The 22,816-nt window shown below is 43.3% G+C and overlaps 2 protein-coding genes across 2 annotated transcripts; one reads left to right on the forward strand and one right to left on the reverse strand.

Annotated features, from left to right (window-relative positions):
• Positions 1 to 754: 754 nt before the first annotated feature.
• Positions 755 to 2,672, reverse strand: LOC148871822 (NAC transcription factor 32-like). Its single transcript, XM_088970073.1, has 4 exons — positions 2,492 to 2,672; positions 1,495 to 1,790; positions 1,146 to 1,256; positions 755 to 1,030 (listed from the first exon to the last, which is right to left on the reverse strand). The coding sequence occupies exons 1-4, from the start codon at positions 2,670 to 2,672 to the stop codon at positions 755 to 757; spliced, it is 864 nt and encodes a 287-aa protein (XP_088826199.1).
• An 18,443-nt stretch (positions 2,673 to 21,115) lies between these two features.
• Positions 21,116 to 21,646, forward strand: LOC148871823 (putative disease resistance RPP13-like protein 1). Its single transcript, XM_088970074.1, has one exon. The coding sequence runs from the start codon at positions 21,116 to 21,118 to the stop codon at positions 21,644 to 21,646; it is 531 nt and encodes a 176-aa protein (XP_088826200.1).
• The last annotated feature ends 1,170 nt before the right edge of the window (positions 21,647 to 22,816 follow it).

Below are 22,816 nucleotides of genomic sequence, written 5' to 3' on the forward strand. Positions count from 1 at the left end.
GCTCAAAAACTGTCTCAACAGCCTATATTGTTAGGCCTCAACAGCCAAAGTTAACCCTCATCCATATAATAGGGTCGGTTCAATTCGATTGATCTGTCGGATCCACCCAGACCCGTTGACTGCCTTGTACAGTAGCAAATTCCATGCATACCCTAATTTAATATAAACTAAAAGATGATATCCATTAATTAGTGATGAGATTTTAGTAGCTAAGCAAATCATTGAGATGCTTTTGTTATAGCCAGCAGCCATGCACTTATCTTTCAAAGGAAAGATCTTACAAAGGAAAAATTAACAAAAAATACAGTGATATATAAATACTATATGCAATCATGTTGCAAATGAGTTTCTATTTTTTTAAGCTGTGTTTGGAAGCGATTTATAAAAAATTTTTGTCGATTTGGTTTTATTGGTGTTTGGATGGATCGTTGTAAAATTACACTCCAATTTAAATTTATCGACATTCGGATGGAGTGGAATTCTACACCTTAAGTCGATATAAAACCTCATCAATGTAAATACAAGTTTTACATTTTTACAATATGCAGCTTTATAAATACAATACAGTTCTCAAGGGAGATAATTAGCATCAGATGAAAAAAAATAGCAGACCACAATAAATTAAAGTTTGAAGTGTATATAAAAAAGAGTACCACACTTTCTATAAGCCTGCAGAGATTCCCAACTTTCCCTAATTAATCAAGCAGTCTGAAATCAATGATAAGACCCTCCGGCATGCATGTATCCCCATGTCTTAGAGGATTCTTTGTTTCTTTGTGTTAGGAGTAAAAGATTCACCCACATTCTGCATTGGAATCCCAAATTTTGATGTAAACTCTACATTGGGTAAGGTGTTTGTTGGAGGAAAACTCTGCAAAGGCATCACAAGGACTGGTTCAAGCATGTTGCCCATTGAAGGAAGATTATGCCTAGGCATTGCTGGAGCTGGTTCAATCACGTTGCCCATGTCAAATGAAGCATATGCTGAGTTAAGGTTTGAGAACCTGGGTTCAGACGGACCACAATCTGACTGCAATTCAAGGGTTTCTAAAGGATCCGAGTATCTCTTCATATAAGTCTTCCTCTTCCTTTTTATTTTCTGCTTCACATTGCCCTCGAATTATCTCCTGTCCTTCCCATTCAACCTCAACCCCAGCTTCACCACTCTGATCAACTACTACAGTTGCAGAAGCATCATTCCCTTTGCCATTGCCACGACTATGTTTATATATTCTACACAACACATAGTCGTCGAACTGGAGAAAAAAAAAAAAGAACATTTATTATTAGATGATGAAAGAATTAAGCATACATGAAGATTAAAACACTCAATGGAAACTCTTGCAACAATAATAAGTTGATACTAAAAAGTTTAGCTTAATTTAGGTGTATATATAAATATTATTGGTACATATATAATAGACTTAATCTCTAACTAGCTAGAGAAAAACATACATCCCAAATATAAGTAAAGGTCCAGATTTGCATATATACCTTCATGCGATCTGGTTCATTGTTCACAGCCCTTTGATGTTTAGAAATCCTATATTCATGCATGACCCAATTAGTTTTCCTTCTTTTCTGGGATGATGGCCCACTGTAAAATACTAGAGATTTCTTGACACCAATATCATTTTTATTTTTATCCTTGATAGGCTTATCAGCTCCAGTTGCTTTCCAGTGTCCGTTGGTTGTATCACGCCTTGGCCTGCTACCGTTGGGATATTTTCGACTCCTTGGTGTAAAAAAGTACCATTCCCCTTCTCTCTCTCCTGTGTATCTGTATTTTGCTGCAAAATATACAAGTGGCAAAAATGTTATCATCATTCAAAGGTACTTGTATGTGCCTAGTTTTTGCAACGAGCTAGAAAGAACACTTAATTGAGCATCAATTAATGCTCTGTTGTTATTGTTAAGATTTGGTAATCTGCCCAACCGAAGCAGCTTGGTACTGTCCGTAAAAATCTGGTTTGTAATCCTTTATTATCTAAGCTTAATTCGTACAATGCATGGCCAAACAGAAGCAAAATATTTCTTTAGTGATGTGAAAACTAATCCATGAAGCAAATCATGGTGGTTTTGCTGATTAAAATACAGGTGGACAGTTCCCTTTTTCTAAGGGAGGGTTTGCCGGATATATAACCAATCAAACTCCATTAATTAATTAGTTTTCTGCTTAAACTTTTCATCAGGAAGTGCAGTCGGTCAAACAAGGTGAACCCATTATGCCCCAAAGTTGAAAGATTAAGGTTTCAATAAAGAAAGATATGCATGCATAGTATGAACCACACATCGATCGATCCAACCCAAGGATGCTGGTTCAACCTTGATTTTCTTTTTCTTTTTGCCTACTTTTAGGCCATGCCCGCATGAAGATTTTTTAAAATTAGAGATGACGCATATATATGCAGAAGAACAACGAAAAGAAGAAAAACGGTAGATTAATTGAAGAAAGAACTAACGTAACAAAGAAATTAAGCTACGTACGAACCTATCAGCTCCTCAGGATCGAATTGATAGATATCGACTTCAGTCATTTTATGAATTCTTAGCGTCGGATCTCTGATCTTCTCAGCCAAGTAGCCAGTTATTAATTCTTCATCGGTGGGTGCAAACCTGAAACCCACTGGAAGCTCCCTCACTTCGTCGTTTACCCATGTTATTCTTTCCATTGTTATATATATCCGCTAATAAAGATTTAAAGGTTAACAAGATGATAGAGATAGGAGAAGAAGAAGATAATGAGGAGATCGAAGATAATGTGGGTTCACAAACTCTTATCTGATCGATCTATAAATAGAATAGAACCCTAATCGTAATCCAACTATAATATATATACAAGTCGTTAATTAACTAGGAGTTCATAAATTAACCCAAGACTACCCAACCTGTTGCTTAGTGTTTGGGTTAGGACATAGTAGAGTCTGTCTCAAATCCTACCAACAACTAAATTCTATCTCCGCCACCGTTGGGTTCGGACATAGTAGAGTCAGACATAGTAGCTAGAGTCTATCTCAAAAAGCTTTTTGTGAAAAATTAGCAATTTGTTATTATTACAAATTGACTTTTATATTCCTATAAATTAGGTTTAAAATTGTTCAACTAGTATATTTTACTACCAATTACCAATTAATTAATTAGGTAGGGATGTCACCAAAATTATTTTTTCTTTTGTCAAAATTTTAGCAAATTTATTATTGTTGCTAATTAACTTTTACATCTCTATCAATTAGTTCTAAAATTTCTCTATTATTTTATATTTTATTAATAATTATGAATTACTTAATTAGGTAGGGATGCCAATGGATTTGCCTCGACGCTAACCCTAATTAACTAGAAGTATCCTACACCTAATCTATTGTTATTTGTATTTGTTGCTCTATAGATATCAAGTCTCTACAATTTCTTCCTCTTCTTCTTCTTCTTCTTCTTCTTCTTCTCCTCTCTCTCTCTCTCTCTCTCTCTCTCTCTCTCCCTCTCTCTCTCTCTCTCTCTCTTTGTGCTGGATCTCACATCTAAATTCATGTCTCAGACTCAGAGTCTCGGTTTCTCCCCTCACTACAGTTTTTTTAAACCACGAACTGTTGTTCGGGTCAAATGAGTCGACGGTTCAATTACCTGAGTCAGCATTTTTCTGATGAAGTCAACGATTTTTTATCCAAGAACGGGTTAGGGGTGAAACAGAACTGGTTGCTTGGATGGTTTTTGGGCCAAACGGTCTGATCATCTGGGTTAACGATGGTTCAAAAACATTGATTAGAAAAACCTTAATTGGAGTTAGGAATGAGGACTAAGCCTATCAATGATGCCCAAAAATCTAAGGCCCAATCTGATTATAAGATGATGTACTTATATAATCATATAAAGTTTGGATTTTTAAACCTACATCTGATTAATAATGAGATCCAGATTCAAATTTGACTCCATCTGATCCAACTAAAATCCAAATCTGATTAATTACAATATTTCTTGATTTTGATATATAAATTTTATATAATTATATTTAAATTTAGGTAAAATACAAAAACCTCCCCTGAAGTTTCTGACAATCATAAAAACCTCCCCTATAGTTCCATTTTAGCCAAAACCTCCCCTTTATTTTTGAAAAAATTGACAAATACTTCCCTTTTGTTAATGACTAAGAAAGGAAGATGTTAAATTGATGAATATTTTTTTTCAAAATACCTATTTTACCCTTTACGAGTTAATGTGTATCTGATTTTCACTAAAATACCCCTATCAACATTTTATACTCCAAAGAGGAGCAACTTACGAGAATGAATTTAGGAAGAACGAAACAAGAATTTCGGTTGGGTGGGTTCTCTGCAACTATCCGGTTTGATGATTGAGGATAGTTGCAAAGAGTTCCAGTTTGAGGATTTAGAATAGTTGTAGAGTCTAGAGAGTGGGGAAAAGGGAAGAGTTCCCAGAAGAGGCAAGCGACAGCTTGTTCAATGACGAGATTGGACGTTTGCTGAGCCCAACTTTGGATACAAAGGAGGTCAAAGACAACAAAACTACCATTGATGCAGGACCAGATAGGATAAAAGGTTTGGATTCTCTCGAAGCATATGCATCGGGATGAGGTGAGGAACGTTTGGATCTTGAAGAGATCAAGTGATGATTGATTAGTGAAATGTAGATATGCTTTGAAGATGGCATTGGAGAGATCATTATGCTGAAGTTCATCTACTCCCCCAGTGTTGTTGTCAAAACCCGCACTAGAGTCTAATGACAGAGAAAGATGTTGGCTCATTGAAGCCATGTTGAGAACGAAGAGTGCATACTGAACGAAAACCAAGGAGGTCTCTGGTGGTACCAGTGTGGGCTTGTGGGGAAGGCTCTTGGAAGCACTCCAGGAGCCAGTAATCACAAAACCAAGGAGAAGTCTGGACCAGCTCCCACCATTTGTAGGAAAAATCTTTCACCGTCCGCTAAGCCCATGGAACGAACAATGGAGCATTTGGATTCAAGGAAGATGTGGTTCGCCACGACATTATGTCTATTACCGCTCAAAAAATAGTTGTCACCGACTGAAAAGCAAAATCCAATTATCTCTTTTAGAACAACGTCAGTGAACGGATAGACCAATTCCTTATAAGGTGAGAAGAATAAACAAAAACCCTCGGAGTTGTGTGAAATAATTGGCAACACCTATAGCAAGAAATGCATTGCAAATTATTGGTAAGGGCAAGGGCATTATTGGGAATAAATTAATTAAGATGGTAAAATGTAGGTCCAAACCAAAGCCAAAGTTGTTGGTGTGGTTAGACAATGGACCCTAAAGCTCTGAATCTAATATTGGTTTTGCAGCTAGGAAGCGACGGGGCACTCAGATTTTTCCCCCTCTTTCCGATGCCCACATCTCTTTCTCTCTCTTCCAGAGTCATTACTGTTGGCCTATTGGGAGAGCACGCAGTATTGGGTGTTCGTCCTTACCCGCCTATTCCCAAAACGGTGGTATAAGTGTGGTTGTATAAAGCACAATAGTCTCCCATGAAGAATAGAGAAAGAACATAGGTCTTTTGTGAAGAATCGTCTGTATTCTTAGAGAATGGACAACAAAATAGTCTCCAATGAAGAACGGTGATAGTCTTCAGTGAAGAAAGTTTTGGATTCTCAGAGAGTGAAAAATGGTTTGGTTTCTCAAAGAATGAACATAATAATAGTCTCTAGTGAAGAACGGTGATAAACTATTGTCTTTGGTGAAGTACAGCTAGAGAATGAATGGTGGAATATGTTGAGCAATATCGCCGTGTAACGGGTAGGGTTATTAAGGGAAAATACAATTTTTTGCAAATTGATATGATGACGCCCAAGGTTAAAAATGTAATTATACACGATTTCCATCTTGGTCATTGACAGAAGGGAGGTATTTGTCAATTTTTTAAAAAATAAAGGGGAGGCTTTTGTTAAAATGAACCTATAGGGGAGGTTTTTATGATTGTTAGAAATTTCAGGGGAGGCTTTTGTATTTTACCCTTAAATTTATAAAAACTATATTTTTGTATATTATATTATATATGAATATTTATATATATATATATATATATATATAGATAATAAATTCAATATGTATATTTACGTTAACTTATTATATAAAAGTTGAAAGGTAATTAAATTTTAAATTTTGTTGGATTTTAAAACATTAAAGAAAAATTGGATTAAATCCAAATATGACCCTAGTCCGTTAGGATCAATGTTTTAAAATATTTAAATTTATGCTTTTAATTCCTTTTTTTTGTTTATAAAAATACTAAAAATTGCAATTTGAGGCCAAAAGGGTTCTTTTTTGTGAAAATAGCGGACTAAGGCGCCTGATGCGCATAGATCTCGAAAAGTTACCCAAAATTAAAAAAAAAAAACACCACCCTAATTAGACATCGGAGTCAAAAGTTATGGCTTTTAAGTTTTGCATGCATTGAGTGTGCAACCCATGACCTGGTCACCAAGTTGAATGGATCAACGGTTGAACCAGTTGGTCGAACAATTCTTGACCAAGTCAATGGCTTTTGATCATTTGGTGGGTCTTGACTGAACAGGACCCAAAATCCTAGTCGAGTAACGGATTGAATGGTTCAACTAACCGAGTCAATGGCGGGTTAAAAACACAGGTTAGGGTTCAAATTCGAATCTGAAGTCTTTAAATCAAAATGGATTTCGGGTCTGATTTGATCCAAATTTTCAGTTTGGTTCGGTCTATAATAAAAGGGGTTTGGTTCAGTATCAGTTTGCATTATTATATTTATAAACCAAACCTAATTATAAATCGTATTAATATATATTAAAAATATTAAAAATAAAAGTATTTATTTTTATTTTTAACTTTTAATATTGAATTTTCCCTTTGTTCTCATCGATACCCTAACTTTCTTCCTCAACAGAACACTTAAGCCAACTCTCCTAGTATACATTGTCGAAGCTACTCTATCGACCAGCAACCACCATTGCTGATTCCATCTTATCATCGCTGATCACCAATCACTCTACCATTCAATCACCTCTCTCTCTCTCTCTCTCTCTCTCTCTCTCACACACACACACACACATCTTGTGATCTGTCTTCCAAGTTCCAACACTTACAAAAGCCCTAACACAAGAAACCCGAAACCCTTTTCCTTCCCCTATTCAACCAAACCATATCCGCTCCATTTCCACCATTGTCGTCGACTTGCCACTACCTGCTAAAATCTCCCTCTCATCTTTCCATCTCATCCTCTTTGAAAAAGAAAGCCCTCCGGCTTTAGACTCTAACCTGTGGTTCAACTATGAACATTGAATACTGAGGAACTAAAGTATAAGAACAACCAAACAAGGTGTGGGCCGATTGGCATTGCTCTTCATTTACAATTGGTGTGGGATGATTTCTCATCGCAGGTAACTAGAGAGCTGCCATTTTTGTATACTTCCTTCCTCCTCTTCTTCATCTTCTCTTGTGGATTACGGTACTTCTCTACGCGGGTCACTGAACGAAGGAAGAGCGAACAACAAGAAATTTTTCCTTGTGCTTGATAATTGATGTTGCGCAATTCGGGCACTCCTACCTGGCAAGTGATTGGCTCCTCGCTGGCGACGGACGGTACCTAGGAAGAAGATGGTGAAGGATTCCCGGGGGACTTGCCCAAGGGGAATACTCTGATGCTTAAGTTAGAATGCTGGAGAAAACAGTAAAGAGTGCAAATAAGGCTAAGAGTGTTGGTCGCGCTAGATCACTGAGTTAGCTCGAGAGATAGTTTGAGTAAGTTCAAGATGAGATATCAGATATTCGAGAGAGCCCTTTCCTTCAACTAGGGGGGCTCTTATATATGACCGTTCTTGTCAAATCGGGTGTAACCGCCACTGGACCTCTATCACAACCATTACCTGCCAGGGCTGCGCAGGTAACTGTTGTAGTGTACTACCCAATCGGATGAGTGACACGTCCCAGAAGGACAGACACGCCACCACCTGTCGAGAGACGTGGGCGTAGACTTGTCGGGCTAGCAGAAACTGTGCCACCTGTCAGCAGATGTGGTGTAGTCTGACGGGTATGGTCTTGTCAGATAGAAGCTTCGTGAAAATCGCGTCGCTTAGTAGCGAGCTGCCCTATAGCAAGCTATCCTATCGCGAGCTACCTTGAAGCAAGCTCCTGAGGGTATTGCGAGGTGATTCCTGTTGAAGTGGCCCTTGAGGCTATTTTTCTGCCTAAGTATTGGAGCAAGCTGGTTATCCTAGCTCACAAGCTGGGATAGACTTGTCTTGGAGTATTCCCTTTCAGTACATCGGGGGTCCTTGTGCTTGCGCTGTAGCAGGCTCCCCCTGTAGCGAGCTATGACGTAGTGAGCTGTCCTGCAGACTCGTTACTTAGTCGTGGCCAGGCTGTGATGCTGAGCTACTACTTGTGCTGAGTCATATCCACGTGTCACTGTCTCAAGGAGTCGGGTCAAATCACCCTCCATCAATTGCCCCCCACTCCTCGGGCTAAGAGTGTTACCTTAGCGTGAGGAGCTCATGAAGTGCAACGGGTGGATTTGACCGAAGTTCAAACTTGATTGATTGCTCGCAAAAATGTGTGCATGGAAGTCAGGGGATTTCTAATTTTTTGAACACCGAGAAATGTGCCAAAGCGGCTCTTAACTCTGAAGGTCACGCAACCGTCATTACCTCAATCATGGAAGACATGCAGCCAGTCACATTTCAGTTTCAAAAGATGTGTGGTCAGCTTGACTGCAGACCGTCAAATCTATCTCAATTTGAGCCATTGATTTGAGGGCACAATGGCTATAAATAGGGGGGCCCCATGCCTCACTTTCTTATACGCTAACTTTCCTTGTCTTTGGATTCTGAGGTCGCATCTCCATCTAGCTGCCCGAGCTCTTTTCCCGTTCACACCGTCTCTTCTTTTCTGGTGAGTCTTATCATTTTGTCAATATGTCTGGATATCCGTACCACATCTATTCCCGGGACGGTAACCAGGATGACGCCCCCTCGAGCTCAGGGAGAGCTTGGGGGTAGCTCCGAAGGTTCTAGAGGCCTCCAGCGAGATGGCTTCCACTTCTCAGGGCAGAGAGCCCAACAGCTTCGATCTCTCCTCTCTGTCGATGTTGAGACTTAGATCTTTAGTTCTTCATTTTAACCTTCCCAGAGACCTCATCTACAGTCTCCCTTCTGGTAACTTTCCCTGGGAGCATGGTCCCAACGAGATAGTGATCTTTGAGGAACAGCTCGAGGCTAGCTTGCGTCTTCCTCTACATCCTCTGATAGTAGAGGTTTTGAACCATTTCAACGTCACCATTGACCAGCTTCACCCCAACTCCATTCGAAATGTAGTTGGGACTATTTCTATGTTTTATGAGTACTGTCTTCCCCCCAATCTTGATATCCACTCCACCATCCTCTGCATCAAGAATTCTTCTCCCGGAGCGCCTCTAGAAAGGCATTCCTACTATTTTTCTCCTCGTCGTGGCTTCAAGCTCTTATACGAGCTGCCGAACAGGATCCCAGCTTGGAAGTGGGACTATTTTGTTGTTCGCAACCCCAAAGGGTGGCCCTTCCCAACTCACTGGAGGGCCGCCATCCAGGATTCAGAGGTTGAGTTGGACCCCGAAGTTCAGAAAATGCTACAGTTCTAGGCAACAGTTGGCTTCCATTGGTCAGACTACTTGACCAAGGAGAAGCTTGCACAGGCCGGTCTGAGCCCGGGTAGGTTGCCTTTTAGGTCACATAGTGCCTTTTAATTTTTTTTTTCTTTTTACTGGACTAATACCTTGTGATTTTTTGGCAGCAATCATGTCTAGGCCCGAGCTCCCAGTGCAAAGGCAATATCCTCCATCTGGGTCATCCCTCCCCTTCCCCTTCCCGCAGTTCCCTACCGGGAACTGGGAGGGTGTTAATGACTACATCATGGCTGCATGAAAGAGCCAAAGGGTGATCTACCATGAGGAGGTCGCTAGCTGGGGAGAGATGGACCCCAAGGAGCTCGCCAGGTTTGCATCCACCCACTGCATGGTGGTAAGTGTCCTTTCTCTTCCTTCTTTCTTCTCTTTTTTTTTTTACCTTAGTCTCCTGTTGGCAGGTGAACTTCGCCATGCACACCATGACCCTCCAGACAAACATCAACTCCGGCGATGCTCATAATCAGAGGTCAACCGTGCAGAAGCTCCAGGGCGAGCTCGACCAGGCCCGAGGTGAAGTCCTTCAGGCTCAAAAGGGGAGCAAGGCCCAAGAGCTGCTCGTCTAGGATGAGGAGGCGCAGATCGCCAGGCTTTCTGAGGAGAGTGCTCGCTACCGGGAGGGTTCATCGAGGGTGGCGGCAAAGAGAGAGCTTCTTCGCCAGCAGGTTTGAGACTTGGAGTCTACACTTCAGGACCGAACTCGGAACTTCGACACCATGGTGGAGGCCGAGTGGGCTAAAGCGGTCTAGGACTTCAAGGACTCCCAGGAGTATCACGACCTCCAAGTGGAGTATGGTTCGAGCTCGTACCACTCCGGAATCAAGCTCTGCCGCTGGTTGGTCTGAAAGAAGTTCTCAGGGCTCAACCTCGATGGCATAACGATGAAGGGCCTGGATCCTAAGACGGCGGACCAGGCGGAGGAGGAGGAGCCTGACTCCCTAGAGGATGATGACGAGGTGGAGCAGGTGGAGCCTTGAGGCTAGCGGCTCTTCTATTTTTTTTTCTTCTGATTGAATTCTGGTGGTTCCTGGGTGTTAGAACCAAGTTTTCAAAATCTCTTTCTTGGGCGGTTGTGCCCTATTTACTTTTGTTGAACTCTCTCTGTGTTGTTAAGCCTGGTTTTAATTTATGAATTAGTAATGGAATTTTTATCTTTTTTCGCTAAATATGGTATGACTCGAGCTGTTAGAGCTACATACCCGAAGTAGGATTTTTCAGTAGTTGTTACCTTGAGCTATCCCTTAATGCTTGAGGTATTTTTATAGTATACACCAAAGTAATTACCATGTATGCCCGAACTGTATGTTCATAGGTTGCTCCTTGTCAGGTTCAGCCAATATACTAAGATGAGCTATGCTTCATAGGGTTCAGACCCGAGCTGCCTACACCTCTAATACTTAATACTTTGCCTTTACTGGTGAAGCGGCTAAGTCTTCCATCATGCCGAGGTCTTAGTTAGCTCGGTGTTTTAGCCCTTAGGCTAAGGGAGTAACTTATAGTCCACTCTTGGAGATCGCCCATGCCATGGAGGTGATTGAGTCTTATTGGACCGAGGTCGTGTTAGCTCGGCATTTTGGCCCTTAGGCTCTGGGAGTGACTCGTGGTCTACTCAGTAGTTTGCCCATGCCATAGAGGCGACTGGGTCTTATCTCGCCGAGGTCTTTGTTAGCTCGGAATAATTGGCCCTTAGGCTTTGAGAGTGACTCGTGGTCTACTCAATAGTTATAGGTAATACTGCCCTAAGTTGGCAATATTCCATGCCCGAGGTACTTGTTTCCCTATAAGGGTTTCGAGCTCGTATGTTCCTTCCCTAAGCACCCATTTCACCCATTTCACTCGAAGGTTCCGCTTCGAGCTCATATGTTCCTTCCCCGAGCACCTATTTCGAGCTCGTATGTTCATTCGCCAATGTGGAGGTTTCGCTTCTTGACCCTAGCATTATAGTATCGAGCTAATCTTTGTTGGTAAGCTGCGGTCCTGATATATGCGAGGTCCCTTACTTCATCGAGTAGGTCAAGGTTGGTACATAGCTCGTCTTCATTTGCCTTATCATCGTAAGCTTCCAGTCATAGCGAGGGAACCTCGATCTCAGCTGGGATGACTGCTTCAGTGCCGTAGGTGAGGTTGAAGGGGGTCTCTCCTGTGGTGGTCTTCTCTATGGTTCGGTAAGCCCATAGAACACTGAGTAGCTCATCTGCCCATAGTCCTTTAGCTCGGTCTATCTATGCCTTCAGTTCACGGAGGATAGCTCTGTTCATGACTTCTGCTTGACCGTTTGCTTAAGGGTGTGCAACTGAAGTGAAGTTCTGTCGGATCCCCATGTCTTGGCACCAGTTCTGGAATTTAATGTCCTCGAACTGCTTACAGTTATCAGAAATTAGTACCCAAGGTAACCCGAAGCGGCACACTACGTTCTTCCAAAAGAAGTTCTGGACGTTCTGAGCTATGATCGTCACGAGAGGTTCAGCTTCTACCCACTTGGTGAAATAATCCACTGCTACCACTAGGAACTTCCTCTGGCTTGTCGCTGGTGGAAATGGTCCGAGTATATCGATGCCCCATTGTGCAAAAGGTCACGGGCTGGTGAGATACTTGAGGTCAGCAGCGGGTTGATGGTGGATATTGGCGTGCTTTTGGCACTTGTCACACTTTCTGACGAACTCAGTAGCATCTGCTTTCATTGTTGGCCAGTAGTACCCCTATCGTAGCGCTTTTTGGGTGAGGGCCCTGCCCCCCAAGTGTTCGCTGCACAGGCCCTCATGAGTGTCGTGGAGTACGAGCTCGACTTCGGAAGGTCGCAAGCAGCGCAGGTAGGGGATCATGTAGGACCTTCGATACAGCCGTTCGTCTATCATGACGTATTTGCCCACTTGACACTCTACCCTTCTGGTGGCATTGCGATCTGCAGGGAGGGTCCCGTATAGCAGGAAGCTCGTGAGCGGGTCAATCCAGCTCGTTTCTGCTTGACCGACAGGAGCGACCTCTTCTGCCCCCCCCCCCCGAGAATGCTAGGCCGAGGCAGGTTCTCTATATACACGGTTTTCATGGTGTGATCACCGGTGCTGGCTAACCGGGACAGGGCATCGGCCTCAGTGTTCTCCGACCTCGGGACTTTTCTGATGAAGTGTGACTAGAAGTTAAGCAGAGCCTCTCTTACTTTGGCTAAGTAGGCTATCATAGTTAGTTCGCGAGCTTCGTATTCGCCCGTAATTTGATTGACCACGAGCTAGGAATCGTTGCAGATGACGATATGCTTGGCTTTCACTTCTTTGGCTAGAGCCAACCCGACTATCAACGCTTTGTACTCTGCTTCATTGTTGGATGCCGCGAACTCAAAGCGTACTGCGTACTCCAACTTTATGCCACTTGGGCCATGCAGAACTATTTCGGCTCCGCTGCCCTGCTGGTTCGAGGAGCCATCTACGTGAAGGATCCAGGGCTCCTTATCCAAGTTCTCGCTTGGCCTAACTAGGAGAGATGTTGCACTGGTTACTACCTCATGGTGCTCGGACTCAACCGGCCTGGGAGCTCCAAGCTCACCCGAACTGGGGGCCTCGTACTCAACTGACCTAGGGACTTCGAAGCAGAAAGTGCACTCTGCGACGAAGTCTGCAAAGGCTTAGGCCTTGATAGCAGTTCGTGGCTTGTATTGGAGGTCATACTCGCTGAGCTCAATGGCCCACTTTGTCAGTCAACCAGAGACCTCGGGCTTGAGTAGGACTTGCCTCAGAGGTTTGTTGGTGAGGACGATAACAGTATGAGCTTGGAAGTACAGATGAAGCTTTCGGGCTACAATAACCAGTGCATTGGCCAGCTTTTCTATCTCTGGATATCTTGTCTCCGCTCCCTACAACACCTTACTAACATAGTAGATAGGTCATTGGACCCGATCTACTTCTTTTATTAGTACCGAGCTGACCACTTTGTCACTTGCCGAGAGGTACAACTCTAAAACATCACCTTCCTCGGGCCAGATTAAGACTGACATGCTAGCGAGGTACTTTTTGAGCTCATTGAACGCGAGCGGGCAATCTTGGGCCCATTCAAACCCTTTACTTTTAATCGCTTTAAAGAAAGGTAGGCAGCGGTCTGCCGACTTGGACATGAAGCAACTCAGAGTAGCTATTCGGCCATTCAGCCTCTGAATGGTTGCTACCTCACGGTGCTCAAACTCAACTGGCCTAGGAGCTTCGGGCTGGCCCGAACTGGAGGCCTCATGCACAACCGGCCTGGGGACTTTGGAGCTGAAAGTGCATTCCGCGGCAAAGTCTGCTAAGGCTTGGGCCTTGATAGCAGTTCAGGGCTTGTATTGGATGTCATACTCACTGAGCTCAATGACCCACTTCGTCGGTCGACTAGAGACCTCGAGCTTGAGTAGAACTTGCCTCAGAGGTTTGTTGGTGATGACGACAACAATATGAGATTGGAAGTACGAACGAAGCTTTTAGGCTGCATAACTAGTGCGTAGGCCAGCTTTTCTATCTCTGGATATCTCATCTCTGCTCCCTGCAACACCTTACTAACATAGTAGATAGGTCGTTGGATCTTATCTACTTCTTTTATTAGTACTGAGCTGACCACTTTGTCACTTGCTGAGAGGTACAGCTCTAAAACATTGCCCTCTCCGGGCCAGGTTAGGACCGGTATGCTAGCGAGGTACTTTTTGTGCTCGTCGAATGCGAGCTGGCAATCTTGGGTCCATTCAAACCCTTTTCTTTTAATTGCCTTAAAGAAAGGTAGGCAACGGTCTGCCAACTTGGACATGAAGCGGCTCAGGGCGGCTATTCAGCCATTCAGCCTCTGAACCTCCTTCAATTCTCGGGTTGGTCTCATGTCTAGGATGGCCTTTACTTTATCTGGGTTGGCTTCAATGCCGCGTCGATTAACAATGTATCCCAGGAATTTACCCGAGGTGACACCAAAGGCACACTTATTCGGGTTCAACTTCATATTAAATATACGAAGAATTTCAAAAACTAAATGCAAGTCTTATTTTAAGTCGCATGAAAACTGGGTTTTGACGACCATGTCGTCTACAAAACACTCTATTTTTTGGCTAATCAATGGCTCAAACAACTTATTTACAAGTCTTTGAAAGGTTGCCCCGGCATTTTTTGCCCAAAGGGCATGACCTTATAGCAGTATAGGCCAAGCTCGGTTATGAAGGCAGTCTTTTCTTCATCTATCGGGTCCATCCTGATCTAGTTGTAGCTCGAATAGGTGTCTAGAAAACTCAGCAACTCATGCCCCGAGGTCACATCCACTAGACGGTCGATCATGGGGAGTGGGAAGCAGTCCTTTGGGCAAGCTCGGTTCAAGTCGGTGTAGTCGACGCACATGCGCCATTTACCATTAGCCTTTTTCACCAGAACGAGGTTGGCCACCCAGCTCGGGTAATGGACTTCCTGATAAAATCGGTTGTGAGGAGCTTCCTAACCTCTTCATCGACTGCCCTCCATCGCTCTGGGGCTAGGTTGCATTTCTTTTGTCTAATGGGCCTAACTACAAGATCAATATTAAGCTTATGAGTTATAATGCTAGGGTCTATGTCGGGCATTTCTGTCGGGCTGGGTCCTCCATGGAAGCGCCGATCTGGAAGTGTTCAGGCTGGGTCCTCCATCGAGGCTAGGATGGAGATGGTCTTTTCTGTGGGCGTAGCTTGCTCCTTGCTCTGCTTCGTAGGTCGCTCCAGCTCGAGGTCATTGGCCACCTTGGCTTTCCCTTTGAGGGCGGCGACGTAGCACTTACAAGACTCAAGCTGGTCACCTTGCGCTATCCCAATTCCAAAGTATGTGGGGAACTTCATGGCCAAGTAGTAAGTTGGCACCACAGCCCGTAAGGCGTGGGTAATCGGCCGACCTACTATGGTGTTATACGGGGAGGGAGTTGCAACCACTAAGAAATCGTGGTTAAGCCTCACTATGCTAGGACAAGTGCGGACTTCCACAGGTATTGTGATCCTTCCCAGGGGCCTGACTTTCTCTCCGCTGAAGCCTACCAGGGGAGTGTTCGCAGGCTTCAGGTCACTCTCTTGGAGCTGAAGTTGGTCGAAGGCTACTTTGAAGAGGATGTCTGGTGAGCTGCCTGAGTCGACGAGGACGCACCTGACTTCAAAGTCATTGATCTTCATCTTTATGACGAGTGTGTCATCATGGGGGTAGTGGACCCTGCATACGTTGTCTTCTGTGAAGAAGATTGGGTCTTCCATCCTTGGCTGCTTCGGGGGGTTTTATTCTTCCCTTACGGCCTCGCAAGTTGATGTGCGAGCTGCAACTGAGGTGTAGCCCGCCACAATCGAACCGCCAACTATCACATAGATGGTCCCCCGAACTGGTCTCTCTTCGGGGGGCTGCTTCTGCAGCTGTTCTGCCTGCCTGTTGGACTCGGGATCATCTCTACTCTACTCCCCCTGCTGACCTACTTTATTATTACTATTATTATTTTGTACAAAATTTCTCAGATACCCGCGATGGATGAGCCCCTCTATCTCATCGCGGAGGTTTTTACAATTTTCGGTGCTGTGACCGTGAGGATCTCGGCCATGAGGATCTCATCCCGCTTCACATGCGGGCATCCTTGATTGCCATGAGGATCTTGGTCCGCTTCGCATTGAGGGGCGTATAGTCCCTTTCTGCTACTAGAGCTCGGAAAGGCTGATTTGACTTTGCCCCCCGAGCTTGGTCCTTCTTCTTCTTGTTGTCGCCCTGAGTTAAGGGATCTGGTTCCTTTTTTCTTTTCTCGAGGGCCTGCTCGCCCTTCTGATTGATCTCTTTCTCCGTCCCCATAAACCGATCTGCGAGCTTGAGGAACTCGGTCACGGTCTTGGGCTGATTGATGACCATGTACCACTTGAACAATTTGTGGGTAATACCTCGCTTGGCTACGATGAGGCAAACTACGAGGTCCAGATCGGGTATCTGTAGACAAGCATCATTAAACCACTTGATATAACTCCGAATGGACTCCCCTTCCTTTTGAACTATGCCGAGGAGGCTTTCTTGAGTTATTGGGCACCTCTTGCTGGTGACAAAGTGGGAGGTGAAAACTTGCATGAACTATGCCCAACTTCTTATCGAACTAGGCGCGAGGTTTCAGTACCATGTGTAGGCTACCCCTTTGAAGTTGGTGGAAAAGGCCACGCACATGCAGGATTCACTGGCCCTTTCCAGGTGCATCTGGGACTGGAAGGCGTCCACATGATCATTCAGATCAAAGGATCCATCATACTTGTCCAGTGAAGGGAGCTTGAAGTCTCTTGGCATGGGGATAGCAAGAAGTTCTGGAGACAATGGGGAAGGAACTAAGAGGAGAGGAGTAGCTTTTACTTCACCTAAGCTCACCTAAGACACGGGTAGCAGTCCAGCGAGCTCACCGGCATCTTCATTGCTGCTTTGTCAGCTCAGTGTCAGTGTTGCTTGCTTCAGTGTTATGAGCTCGATGGGCTCGAATTGCTGGTGGTAGCTCTGGACCGAAGGGTCCTGCCTAGTGTCTACGGCTAGGACCTCAAATGGATTTTCTACGAGCAGGAGCCCGAATTGCGAGTGCTGGGGCGATACGGGTTTGGCTGGTTGGGAGGCCCCCAACCTGCTCACAGGCTGTGAGGCAAGGGTGGTCAGCCTCTCCTTTCTGCCATGGGAAGAGGCTTGGCTCTTGGCGGGGTCCTAGGCCTGGGAGGTCTCTCCCCAGCGAGGTCGTTCACTCCGACGGGAGGGCTTGGTCTGCTTCAAGGTCAGGTGCCTAGGAGGGAGTGGCTACTGGGCCTGAGGCAAGGAAGGGAACTGCTACTGATACTGGTACTGAGAGACCTGATGCAACACTTGTTGCTAGTAGAGTTGGAACTACTAGAACTATTGCATTTGAGCTTGCATGGCTCGCATGCACTGCACTAAATCTTCCAACTGATTCTGGTTGGTCACTAAGGGCACAACCAAAGGTTCAGCAAAGGTCACTCCAACTGTGGAAGGGAGTGGAGCATTCACGGGTGCCACTATGAGAGGCACGTTGATGGGTTTGTCGAAGCCCTCAAAATTAATACTAGTCCCACAATAAAATATTTGTACCAAAAGTTGTACTAGGTCGAATCCCACAGAGAGCAATTCAGTAATCTCTTAGCCAAATGGATAAAGTAATTGAGTGGGAAAATTTAATAACTAAAATTAAAAGAATAACAAACTAAACAAGCAAGAGAAAATCAGTCTTACCAAATTCTGGTTCAAGGGTTCGGGTTGAATCAATTGGCCATCGATCCTAGGTACATTTCAGAATTCTTGCAATTCAAGCATTTAACCTTAGATTTATTAGGATAGTCATAATAAACCTTGTGTTTTCCTAATTCAGTTGATCAAACCCAGCATTCGATCAACACTTATCACCACTCAACTAGGTACGATAGTGCTCCATGTTAAACAATGATAGCATTATGATTTGTGAAAACAATTAAACCAAAACAACAATAATTGAGATAGTTGCAATCATTGAATCTTGTTCCATTGATTCCTTTTAGGTTAAACCATGTCAATACATTGGTCAAAGGCTGTCACGAACAATTGACCCAGAAAGATATTAACATAATTGCTACTTGTACCACTATTCGTGACAATTACGGATCACCGAAATCATGGATAGCAGTAGGAAAATCAACACTAATTCAGTTTGTCAGACTAATTAACATTAACATCCAATAAAAAATATGCTCAAGAATCAATGAATACTTGAATTAAAAAGCAAGAAAATAAATTAACTACAAAACCTCACAATGACACAATCGAACCTCCCCCCTTGAACCATAAAAAGAAGCTTAGCTGCTCTTGAACCGCACAATCTCAATGCTTTGCTTCTCCATGGCCGAACTGCTTTCTTGAGCTTTCTTGGTTGTCTTGATGATCTCTTGGATCTTCGAGTGAGTGATGCTAGAGCTGGTTCGCCCCCCTCTTTATATAGCCAAAGGAGAGGGTTGTTTTCCAACTCCTTCTAGGAGATCATCTTATCTTTAGGGAGTCTTGATCTTCTTTGAACTAATCCTATCCTATCTCTTATCTAGACATGTTCATGGGCCGGGTGGCCCAACGGGCGGCTCGGCCCTGCCCGACCCCCAGACAGGCTTGAATAGGCTTTTTGGTCCACGGGCTTAACCTCTGGCCAAAAAGCCCGGCCCGCATAAAATTCGACTCGGGCTCGGGCTTTGCCAAAATAGCCCAGCCCAAGCCCGGCCCGACCCGACCTATAGTTAAACCTAAGTAAAAACCCTATGTGATTCCATTTGAATAAATTTTTTGATTTGAAAAGGTTGTTGATTCACTTGTAGGTCCATTGTTCATATAAATAGGGGAAAAAACATCTGAATTAAAATAGATAATGTCTATTTGAATAGGGAAAATTTTGATTTTCTTTTATTAGGTCGGGCTTCGGGCTTTTATCAGGGCCGGGCTCAGGCCCAAGTTCTAGGCCCGTTGGTCGGGCCGGGCTCGAGCTCGGGCCTATTATTTTTCTATTGATGAACACTAAAAGCCCAGCCCAAGCCCGGCATGACCCGGCCCATGAACAAGTCTACTCTTATCTAATGATCTAATCTCAATCTTCTTATCTCTCTAGGATTACATTCAAGACTTTAGATCTAATAAGACTCTATCCTTGGAGATTACATTCGAAATTCAGACTCTTAACTCTTGAATATGAGTTGGGCTGCTTTAAAACTTGGACTGCCTCAAGGTACTTCTGCGAGCTGGGCTTAAGTTGTGAAATGGGCCTAGCTGCGAACTTGCTCTGACTATAGTGCTCATTTTCATACTCGATTTGGGCCGAATCTGTCGAAATCCAAAACATAAAAGTTGTGGGACTTTCTTTCATCTTTCTAATTCTTCTTGAATTGTCCAATTCGGAGTCCAGAATTGAGAGTTAGGCCTAGATTACTGACTGTCGCCAAAACTGTGCAAAATCACCCGATTTGCCCTGTTTTTTTCCAATTGCCTTCTTTATTGCCCTGAATCGAAATACAAGAGTAATGAGTCCATTTAAGTGCTAAATATATGTAAAAGAGTGAATATTAGGGGATAAAAATAGGGTTTTTTTTGTCTCATTAAATCCCCCCACACTTAAACTTTGCCCGTCCTCGGGCAAGGCAAAAACTCAAGTAACACAAAAGAAACCAACTACTGATTTTCAATCTTTCTTTTTCTCTACATGAGGCCTGGTTCATTGCATGCTTTAGTCCAGACTTGGTAACCTTCCCTCTTTATATCTCTTTCTCCCCTTCTTCTCGTCCAAGAGTGATTGCAAATCACCATTCCCCATGGTCTTAGGTTAAATCGATAGTCCAGGAGACAAGCCTTCCCGGCTGAAGCATCCTTGGCTGAATGGGTACTCATTGCCTTAACAAACCAATACAGCCAGATTCACTTACCTTTCTTTGTTTCTTAAGCCAAAACAATGTGTGCTTATTGCCATAACCTTGCTATGTATCACATCTCCACCACTTAGTTTGAATTACTAGGATCTGAAGGTGAGAATGGGGTTGGGGTTCTAGGGTGAGTGCATTTTATGCTCCATCTCACCATTGCCTTCTTTTCAAGATGTGAGTGCATTTTATGCTCCATCTCACACTTGCTTTCGTTTTTAGATGTGAGTGCATTTTATGCTCCATCTCACATTAGTCACGATTTCTTTTTTAAACAAGAATCAATGTGTCTCACCGCCCGATCCATGAATTCATTGATCATGGTCTCAATATGCCTAACACAGCAAGTTCTAGAATAATCAACCCATGCAGCCAAGAAAGATTCAGTTAGTCATGCTTGCATCCTATCTTATCTATTCAGACTAAGCACATGATTCCTGATAAGTTGAAATCGTTCAAGGATAAGTTTTCGGGAGCAAAAATTTCAAGAAAGTAAGGTATCCCAAATTTCCATCAGATTTCTCTAATCCCCCCACACTTAAGTTATACAGTGTCCCCAATGTATGTGATTATGCATAAAGTAAAGGATTTGGGGGTACTTCCCTATTTGTCTTGTTGGGTTCCTGCTAAACACAAAAATCAAAACTAAACAAAATAACAAAATTAACAAAACACAATGGGTTGCCTCCCACAAGCGCAATTGTTTAACGTCGTTATGCTCGACATTCTCCTTTGCTACCCTAACTCTTGTGGTTGTAGCTTCCGGGCGCTCCCCTTCCATCCATCATGGGTGGGTTTAAATCTAGAATAGGGGCCTTCGTATCTAATTGTGTACTCGATTCTATCTCCTCATTCATATCTTTTTCAAAAATTTCCTGCACAGTTGGATCAATAGTGTCAACCAAATAGATCGAATGGTCTTCCTTTGGGTACCTCATAGCTTCAAAAATATTAAATTTAACAGTCTCCCTGTCAAACTCGACAGAGAGGGCACCCTCATCCACATCTATTTTGGTCTTGGCCATTTTCATGAAAGGCCTGCCTAATAGAAGTGGGGCTGAACCCCTTTATGGGTGTGAACGAACCCCTTTACCTGGAAGTGTTGAAGGACAGAGATTGTTGGTCCTTGTTCAAAAAATGCGCTCTTATTGATGAGAATTCTGCTATACCTCCATACTTGAAAGCAATTGGAAAGCAAATTGTGAAAAAATGCAATGGGTTGCCATTTGGTGTAGAGACACTTGGAAATCTGCTCCGAGGTGAGATTGATGAGAATAAGTGGGAATGTGCCTTGAAAAGTGAGATGTGGGAATTGCAAGACCCCAACATCTTGCCAGCTCTGAGCTTGAGTTACCACTATCTGTCCCCTCATCTTAAGCAATGCTTTTTATATTGCTCTCGGTTTCCTAAAGGTTATGAATTTGATAAAGTAGAGCTAGTCCTCCTCTGGATGGCTGAAGGATTTGTTATTCCAACTAGAGAAGTTGAAATGATTGAATTTATTGGTAACCAGTACTTTGCTGAATTAAGGCACAGTGTTTCTTTCAGGAAGGAATATCTCCATGGCCATCTAAGAGGGTTTTCCGGATGCATGACTTAATCCATGATTTATCACAATTTGTTTCAAGAGGAATGTGTTTCAGAATGGAGGGTGAGAACTCATGCAATCTCATGAACAAGGTTCGTCACATGTCACTGGTTATTGAAGACCTGGAATCCATAAATATTAATGAATTCGATAAATGTTTGCAGTTATCCACATTTATTCTAATAGACTATTTTCTGAAGGATATAGATGATAAGTTCCATGGAAACATCCCTCCAGCTGACTTCTTTGGAGTATTCAAATTCTTACGTGTGTTAGACCTGAATAGTACTCGAATGGAGACTTTGCCAGATATCATCCATTTGAAACATTTCCGATACATTAACCTCAGTTGCAGTGATATTAGAGAGCTACCTGAGCCGTTGTGTTATCTCTTCAATTTGCAGACATTGATATTAGATGACTGCTTGTGCCTTAATGGTTTGCCTAAGAGCATAGGGAACCTAATCAACCTGCAGCACTTACGAATGGCAGAAATTGGTGATTCCAAATTTGAGTACACCCCAAGAGGAATTGGGAGACTGCGTTTGCTTAGGACATTATCTTGTGTTCTTGTAATGAACCAGCAAAATGAATACAATGGTTTTAAGATAGAAGATCTGAAGGATTTGGAGCTCCTAGAGGGGACGCTTCGATCGGATTCTGAATCTAGAGAATGCGGGCAATGCTGAGGAAGCTACGGGAGCCCACTTGAAGGATAAGAGAAGGCTTGATCACTTAAAACTGAAATAGAGCAAAGGATGCCCAGGAGATGAGGAAGTGCTAGATAACTTACAGCCCCACACAAAGCTTAAGGGCCTAGTTATCACAGGCTATGGTGGTTTGAAATTTCCAAGTTGGATGACGATGAAAGACCTGTTAAGCTATACACGGCTTGTCACCATGGTACTCTCTAAGTGAAGCAAGATTGAGCACTTGCCACCTTTTGGGAAGCTACTCCTGCTTAAATCTCTAACACTAAGGGAGTTGGATGGTTTGGAGGAATGGTGGGGAGAGGAAGATGAGTCCCTTGCCTACGAGATAAGAATGTAGAAGAGAGAAAAGTAAAAAAATAAAATAATTCTTTGTATTGCTTCACCTGTTGACCAGGCTGAGATGGGTACAGTATATATACACAAAGAACAAGAATAATAAAAGAAACTAAGAATAGAATAGGCAGTTGCC

This window comes from Nelumbo lutea, chromosome 2 (genome assembly GCF_056320005.1).
Source record: "Nelumbo lutea isolate HS-2025 chromosome 2, American lotus-T2T, whole genome shotgun sequence".
Taxonomy (NCBI): Eukaryota; Viridiplantae; Streptophyta; class Magnoliopsida; order Proteales; family Nelumbonaceae; genus Nelumbo; species Nelumbo lutea.

What these genes read in the sequence shown, in the direction of transcription:
- LOC148871823 (XM_088970074.1), top strand. Translation starts at nt 21,116, where the DNA reads ATGGGTGTGAACGAACCCCTTTACCTGGAAGTGTTGAAGGACAGAGAT.
- LOC148871822 (XM_088970073.1), bottom strand. Translation starts at nt 2,672, where the DNA reads ATGGAAAGAATAACATGGGTAAACGACGAAGTGAGGGAGCTTCCAGTG. An exon ending in CGATCCTGAGGAGCTGATAG is followed by an intron (nt 1,791 to 2,491) that starts GTTCGTACGTAG and finishes TATATTTTGCAG; the next exon opens with CAAAATACAGATACACAGGA. An exon ending in ATGAACCAGATCGCATGAAG is followed by an intron (nt 1,257 to 1,494) that starts GTATATATGCAA and finishes TTTTTTCTCCAG; the next exon opens with TTCGACGACTATGTGTTGTG.